The following is an 8,672-nucleotide window of genomic DNA, read 5'->3' as shown; positions in this document are numbered from 1 at the left end:
AATATGGATTTATATTCTTTCCATTTTGCTGCTCTCCTGTACAGTTATCTAAACTGACAATTTACTCCCTATGATTTTACTGTTCTTTTTTCCCTCCCAGAATAAAATATCATTTATCACCGCTCAGTCTTTGCTTTGTCTATTATTGAATTTCAACAGAACAGCTCCTCAGATTTGAATGCATTTCCATTTACAACATATTGTTATATCATCTCTATAAATATTTCCCCCCCTAATTACTTTCTATTACCTGAAACCCCCATCCAGCTATATCTCATCTCTAATTTAGACAAGAAGTTTCCAATTTATTTCTCAATGAGATAAATTAGTGACTACATTTTCTGAAGATTCCCATTTTTCTCTGAATTTGGCCAATGTAATATTTTGTTTCAGAGCAGTTCTGACTTATGATTTAGTAATGGGGAGAAAACGGTAAGTCCTGCATTTAAGACAGAGGCATAGCAATAACCATTATCTGGAGCTGATGGTAATTGAATTCTGATTAGGAACAAGATCTGCTTTTAAAAGTGCTTTTATTGAAATGCAACAAAGGAAATGGTGACATCTCCATGCTTTGATGTCTTCAAAAGAAGAAAGCATATCTTTCTAGATGACTCAGGCTAGTCAAAGACAGCTTATTGGGTCTGCTGGAGGGACAGTCCAGTAACAAACCCTTGAAACAGCTCTACTATCACCCTGCAATTCCATTTGCTCTTGGATTCTAAAAATTTTCTACTGTAATAAGAAAAAATGGAAGTATTCTTCATTACATATGAACAACTGTATATTTAGCAGAGGTTTTAGAATGGCATTTTCCTGAGATTGGTATGGAGAGTATTCTGATTATCAAACTGTGAATTGTGAGTGGCATATTTTTCCCAAGCACTCAGGGAGTAGTGATTTTATGGTATTTATGTGCTTAGAGATGCAGATAGCACTGCCAATGCCTACTGATGCCAAAAGCCATTAGAAAACAAATGACTGATTTCCAGAATTAAAGACTTTGGAATAATGTGTCTTTCTGCATCTTTAAGCATATCTTTTAAAGCTTGATGCCAAGAGAATTCAGCACCTAATCCTGTTACTGAATGCATATCAGATAAGAACTGCATTGTCTGGGACAACAAAAATAGGGGTATTGAGCAAAAGGCTTCCAGGCCCCACTAACTGCCCAGAACTAGTCACTTCTGTTTGCTGTGACTCACTGGGCTGCCTGAAGCAGCAGCTCAGAAGATGTCCCAATGTCACATTGGCAGATGAGATACCTTTGCCATAGGGAAAGACAAGGACTCCACTGGGCAGCAGACAGCTGTCCTTACTCTCCATCACCAGCCAGCCTCTGGGGTGCTTCCAAACTACCTGGGCCTTCCTCAGCAACAAAACTGCTTAACTTCTTCATTAGCTCCTCAGCAACAAAATCAAAGTCTTAACTCCTTTATTAACTCATTCATTCTCTATTTTTTTCTTAACTCGTTTTCTATGAAAATGTCAGTGATGACCACTGTTACTTTTCATGCATGAGATTTGGCTAAAAGTTAGCCATGTGCTGTTTACATTTTCTACATGTAGAACAAATCCCAGGTTCAGCCAGGAAAATTCCAAAATAGCTACCCAACGGCATAAAGCACAGCAATGTATTATACAATTATTCAATTGACTAATAATAGCAGGTGAGAAAAAGCCAGAGAGCCAGACAGAGCATCTCGCTCCTATGTGTTCTAAAAAGCTAAGTCCTAAGAACTAGTCTATGGAATCATGTCTTGTGTTCTTGAAAGATATGCTGCAAAAATCAGGCATGGTGAAAATAAATCATCCTTTAAAGGCACACAGTCAATTGAAATCAAACAACTTTTCACGTCTTTTTTTTTCTTAAAGATAAGCAATAATTTATTTCTCTTTCATCTTCACAATTGCCACAGACTGCCTAGCTACATGACCAATGCTAATACAGAACACAGGAGAATTGTCCATCTACACTTTACTTGGACAAATACAATTGCAGTTTATAGAATAAATGTACTGTACAATGCGTTGTTGGAAAAAGGATGTTCTTATCTATAAGATGGGATGTGGCATATGATTTATAAACAGACGCAATCTACGATGTAAAACTTCAACCACTTGTTAAGCCAAGGATACAATATAAAGCATTTTGTTTTGGTATTGTTACTAAAGTAGAAAAAAGAAAACTAGAGAAATAAATCCAGATCTCAATTCAGGATATGTAGAAGGTTAAGAAATTAATTGGTTTCTTCGTTTTTTTTTCTGTTTGTATGTTTTGATTTTTTTTTTTCTTTTTTTTTTTTTTTCTTTTTCTACAAATGAGTAATATGAATATATTGCAGGATAAAGAAAGACTGCCAGATAAAGAAGGTACCGTTATATGAAAAACAAATGAAAAATTACCAGGTAATTTTGCTTACAAAAAAGATCAAACTATAAACAGTCACAAAATATATAAAAATGCCACATTGAACGAGGCAATCGTACTCTACCTAAACTGGTAGTACACTCTCTGAAAGAAGCTGCGTTCATACAGTAGTAACTGATAAAAAGGCATTGTGCACTCTTGTGCCATCTGGAGATTTAGCACCATGTGTCATCAGTTCTTGGATTGTCATCCAGTTGTCCAAGATTTTCTTGTTTCTCTTTTTCATCATCTTTTTGTGACTTAGTTCAATAATGTTAATTTCCTTTTTGCCCTCACTGCCACTCTGCGGACTTTCCTTCAGACACTCCAGCCTGCTACGCATCATGAACTCCCTTCGCCTCCTCTGCTCCTTGGCTCGCACCAAGTGCTGCTTCCGCTCCTCTTTGCTCCAGTAGCGACCCATCTTCATCTCGCTCATTGTATCATCATCTGTCGTCATTCCACTGCGCTCTTCTTTAATTTTTAAGGCACGTTCCTTTAGGATTCTGTCTCGAACTGGTCTCTTTGTGATATACCTTGTCCCATCACTCCTTATTTTCACTTTCCATTCCATCTTGGGCTCCGCACATTTCTGTGAGTCTTTGCACATGCTCACCAGGCTGAGCTGGCTCTGGGCATACTCCACAGCCGACTTCTGCTGGATCAGCTGCATGTAGCTCTGATAATGCTTGGCGTGAGCAGGTATATTCCCATACCTGTAAGAAGAGCTGTGATATGGGGACAGGTAGGGAATGTGTTCGCTGCTCTGCTTTTCCTGGTCTGTGAATTTGCTGTTTTCTGATGCCAGCACTGTGCCTTCAGCAGTGCTGTTTTGCTCAGTGGATTTGGCTTTGACCGAGATTGTTTCCTTGTTGCTCTGTCCTGAGGATGACTGATTAGCCACGATTGTGCTTCTCAGGTTTTTCCTGTTGGTGATGCTGATCATCCTCTGGAGCGAGTTGTCTGGGGATCGCTCCACAGTCAGGGGTGTGCTCCTGCAACTTTCAGCTGTATTATAGGCGCTGGAGCTGTCCTTGTCGGACTTCTCAGGGTGCTCCAGGATGTCGTCCAGTTTGCCTCTTTGTACGTCTATGCTGGTGTTATAATTCCTGAATCCTTCATCATGTAAAGCCCAAATGTCTCCATACTGATCCCTCACTTTTTGGAGCCGGTGAGCTTGCATGATATTCTGACATTCGAGTTCAATGTTCCTTAGCTCCTCATTGAGTAGCTGCAGCTCATGCTCCACTCCATCTTGTTCTCTTCTGTTGCATTCTATTGTGCTGCTTGAATAATACAGGTCATACTCCCCATGGTTTCGGATCTTGCACTTCAGTTCCAGCAGCTGTCGAAATCTTTCACACTCCTCCTCTGGGTTCCCAATGAAATCAGATTCAATGTATTCCCCTGACACAAAGCTTTCATTGCACTGTAGCTCAACACTTCCTAATGTGTCTTGGCTATGACCCAGCTCTCGTTTGCTCTGCAGAGTTGCACCGTTCTGCTCTTCAGGTGCATTTTCTTGCTCTGAACTCTCATCGTTACGCAGACTCTCATCTGTAGGTCCCACCCCACTGTCCTTCTCATGATTGTTGGATGATGAGGTTGCAGTGTCTGTTGTTCCATCCTCCTCTTCATGCTTCTTTGGCTAAAAGAATAAGCAAATCAAAGTGATTATCAAATACAGATCACATTACAGGAGAATATTTTCCAGCTCTGTTTTGCTTAAACTGCTGGAGTCTGATTTAAACTGAATTAAAAGAGATCACTAAACAGCAGTCCTACTGCTCATGGCTTTGAAACATTTCTGACAGTCATGCTGTGATGGCCATACTGAGAGAAGCAGATGAATTACAGCACTAGTGACATATTTTCTGAAGTCCGGAAAGAAACATTTTCCTCTCTAGCTAAGCCACCTCTTTGCAGTGCTTAAAGATAATGATCACCAGATGGTGCACTGTTTTTGATTCTGGATAATGGCCAGAGACTGGTGGAGCTGAGATCTTCCCAAACTTGGAAAAAAGCTTCAGTGCTGATATCACTTAGAAAAAATAATTAAAAAATAGAAATAAAAATAGAGCAATCAGCCAAGGAATGCTCAGTGCAACCTATGAGGGTATGAAAAGACTACTTAAGACTACTTTCATCAGTGGAATTTTTTTTTATTTTTTTTTTTAACTTGGCAACTCTTTATATGCTCCATGAAGATGGGCAGCATGGAAGACAGCAGAAGGTCAGCATGTTCTACAACACCCTCAGTGTCCCTCTCTCGTACTTCTTGCATTCAGTACTCTTTCTGAAAAACTGTTCATTTTGAATTCCTAGACTTTGCTCAAGTAGACCTCTCTCTCTTGTGCATCCCTGGAGATCATTTCTATTCCCTAGTTGGAGTTTATATTCCTTAGAAATAAAAACAGCCTTTTACCAGTAGGCATACAACAACACTGAGTGCTTGCCATGGGCATGATGTCAAGCTTTTAAGCTGTTGTTTTTTAATTAACACCCAATCACTGTACCTAACCTATTCATATTCTTTTAATTCAAAGAATGTGAAATAATGTCTCTCTGAGGAGACACATGCTTTTTATTTTTCAAACTGGATATGAAAAGAATTTCCCTCTGCTCCTCTTAGAGAGTAATAAGCCAGAGTGCAATTTATATGGCCTATTCACCAAACCTAAGTGCATATAGTATCAACCGAATGCTTTTTTTCTTTCAGGAGGTATAATTGCATAATTATGTGTAATGGTAGGAATAATTATGGGAGAAAAAATGTACAGAGCACCCAATGAAAGGAAACAAATTCAAAGAGGACACTGCCATAATTCCCTTTCTCTCCTTTGACAGACAGTAAAACAGGATGAAAACGTATCTTCTGTCTTCTCCTTTCTCTTCTTGTGTACCCCATGATCACACACCTTTCAGCTGGTTTCTTTTCTTCAGTCACAAGGAAAAAATAATGGCCTAGTCTGAGGAAAACAAAGATAACCTCCACCCCCAAGTACAAAGTAATAGTGGAATAAGATAAATATTGAAGAAAACAACACAAAGATAATCTAGTGTCTGTAATGGGCCAGATAAAAATCTCTGAAAGAATGTTTTAGCAATGTGTTCTCAGAAAATACTTGAAAAGAAATATTTATCTTCACAGTAGTAGCAAGGAGTTCATACTCATCATTTTGTACATACAATGTACAACTAATAACAAAACACACAGGTGTTTAATTCTCATACATTTTTGGGTGCTATACCTGCCAAATGTTTAAAAATTTACTGGCACATATGTAGGTTCCCCAGAAGTACTGCCTCTGACTAATTTCCAGAGATACTACAACAGATACTAAGAACACAATAATACTATATGATAGAGAAGATTTTCAGCTACAAAACAATATTGTTCAACAGTCACCACCATTAGCTGTGCATTTATGCCAGCAAAGATTAAGAGTCTGAATGACACACTCATAAAACTCTGCACCAGTGGAGGTGACCCACTTTTTCACTGATGCTATGATGGCATCACTGCTAGGAAAATACTGCCCACACACTCCATCTTTCATCAGCTCAAACAGATGGGAGCCAGAGGGCACCAAATATTGACTATATGGTAGGTGTGGTAGGATAGTCCAGACAAGACTGGCAATGTGCTTCACAGTCTTGTGACTTGGCTTTACTCTGTTACAGGAGAATGGTTGGCTTCTTCTCTGGCCTTACTCTGGAAGTTCAAACCTTCAGCTTAGTCGGTGCTATGATGTAGTGGTCAGAGCCGACGGTTTGTACTCATTTCAGGAAATCCAGAAGCATCACTCCTCACTTATCCCAAAAGACACTGCACATCACCCATCCTCCAAGGGCTGCTTTCTTTGATGGGGAATTCACATGTTGACACTCAATGGAGTGCCGTTTTGACTTTGAAACATTCAAATGCTGCCACCATTCCAATGCACTGAAGCTGATATTCAGATCTGAGCATGGTTCCCTCTGATTCACATAGATGAGCTGATCAAGACGCTCCTCATTTTGTGGTATGACAGTTATGCACGACTGTCTGGAACATGGCTTGTCTTTCACATTGCTGTCACCGCTGCAAAAATGCATCACCAACTGACTCACTATGCTCACATGCACTGTTTGGTCTCCAGAATTATTCAGCAAGAGTCAATGAATGTCAATGGGTGCAATTTTTTCTGCATGTATGAATTCAATTACACACTCTTGCTTCATAAGCACCTCTGTGTCATACCACATATTGTCAGACTTCCCCTCTGCTGCTTTCTATTGCAAAGCAACAAACTGTAATGGAAAATTAGTGGTAAGATTCAACCTCTACTGCCAAACCACCGACATAATAAACTAGAAGACATTACTTTTGGAGCAGCCATCATTTTTCCTTCGTCTGAGATGCTGTCAGATCGTTCCACTTAGCCACTTATATGTAAGGGTATCTTTTTGGAGGAAGAAGAGATATGAAGAATAGAACTAGTAACACTCTAAATAACTAAGTATTGCAGAATTATTCAGCAATAACTAATTATATTCATTTATCTAATATTTCTTTCCTCAACTTGTGCATTGCTGTGAGAAAGCAGCAGTTTATTTTTGGTTGTTGTTGTTAAGGCTCATTAAATATTTCCAAAGCGGTTGTAACAATTTAGTTCTCTCTTCATGAGTATCTGGAGAAATGGTGGGATTGCAAGTCTTCAGTCATCAGCTGTTTTTAAGTTACAAAATTTCAGATTTTACACAGAGAAAAACTGACTGCCTATCATCAAATTCTTTATGAAAATCCAAGGCAATCAGAAAGAAGGGCAATCCAACCAAGGTAGTGTCTGGGGCATTCATCAGAAGTACCAGAGATTTGTACTTAATTTCCTTTTTTTTTTTTTTTTTTCTTTTTTTCTATTTACCTCTTCCAAATGAGTGCTGCTATATAAACTATTCTGGTCCCCTCTTTCGCCTGCTTTGGAGCTTCTCCAGCTTGTATTCATGTCTTCTGTTTTCAATTTTTTTCAGCACAGTCTGAGTCATCTATACTACACAGTGTCACCCACGGCTCTTACTGCTCTGGAGAATATTTAATGACAGATGCAAGGTCAGTTCACAGGACCCTGGGATGGCCTTGCTGCAGAATAACTAGCAATTTGGGTGCCTGCCTCAGTGTCTCCATAACTAGCAGATCACCAGTGAAGGAGGATAGCCAATATCCACTTGCTAACACTGAAGGGGAGCAACATAACACAGTTTGTTTTTATGTGACAAAACTCAGCTTACACTTCAGAGTGGCTTATACATGTTGTGTTAGAAAAGTTATACAGCTGCCAGGTGCTGAGCCACATCATATTACTACAGAGACTCCTCTGGTATTTTCAGCATGGTGCCACACCACCAGATGTTTGGATATATCTGAAAAATCCTTTGATGTATCTGTTTGAGCAAGCATTTAAAGAAACTTTACAGTATGGGCTCATGCAATCAACACTTACAGAATTTGGGGCTCATTTTCTATACCACTTTAATCAACAATTTAAATTTTGCTCCTACAACTTCCACGTGATCTAGATGGAGTGAACATAATAGATTGCCATCTACTATGCATAATCAACACACACTTACAAAAGATGTAATTAAAGTCAAATACAACTTTGGAAATCAAATGGGTGGGATTCACCTGATCAAAAGTAAGTGTCTATTGTACAGACACCTGAATGGAAGATAGTCACCCTGGATTCCTCTCCCTGTCAAGAAGAAACAAGTGTCTGTTTAGATTCTTCTCAGTCTAAAGCAGACACTGAAAATGCGTTAATTTTTTCTCCAGGAAATAGATACATTCAACTAGTTCAAGTAATAAAACTGAAAGTTTCTGCATGTTTTTGAGAAAGTTTCACAGAATTCCTCTGTGATTTATGTAAGATAGTCCCTGGCTTTTCTGTTCTGGACTTGTCATCTTTGATAGAGACCCTGAACATGTGCAGGCTGAGCAGTCATTTGCAATATGAGATTATTTCCATTTTATTTTGAAAGGTAGCAAGCCTAATTTCAGGTTAAGTCCCTTTTGGAAACCATAGGATGGTCTTCAATTACCAGTGTGCTGCTTTTGTCTATGTTGTCTATTCCAAACAAAGTGTTTGTTTTCAAACATACATTGTCAATCTGGGGTACAATTATTTCTGTCTGAAATACCAAAGGAATCCTTAGGCCTCATCTTTGCAGTGAGCACTCAGATAATGAGAATGCAAACCTGGCAGTGTGTACAATCAAACTA

At 39.0% G+C, this 8,672-nt stretch overlaps 1 protein-coding gene across 3 annotated transcripts in view; it reads right to left on the bottom strand.

Annotated features, from left to right (window-relative positions):
* Positions 1 to 1,871: 1,871 nt before the first annotated feature.
* The window catches only part of PDZRN4 (PDZ domain containing ring finger 4), a 236,303-nt gene continuing 229,502 nt past the window's right edge, over positions 1,872 to 8,672 (bottom strand). For 2 of the 3 annotated variants that reach the window (XM_072338668.1, XM_072338677.1), the window contains exon 10: positions 1,878 to 4,058. In XM_072338668.1, the coding sequence (XP_072194769.1) occupies positions 2,532 to 4,058 (1,527 nt within the window). In that variant the 3' untranslated portion in view covers positions 1,878 to 2,531. Of the gene's footprint in view, positions 4,059 to 8,672 lie in introns of all 3 variants that reach the window. The other variant, XM_072338687.1, reaches the window with a different exon arrangement.

The sequence above is a fragment of the Excalfactoria chinensis genome, chromosome 1 (assembly GCF_039878825.1).
Source record: "Excalfactoria chinensis isolate bCotChi1 chromosome 1, bCotChi1.hap2, whole genome shotgun sequence".
NCBI classification, from domain to species: domain Eukaryota; kingdom Metazoa; phylum Chordata; class Aves; order Galliformes; family Phasianidae; genus Excalfactoria; species Excalfactoria chinensis.
This window is presented reverse-complemented; position numbering and strand designations above follow the sequence as displayed.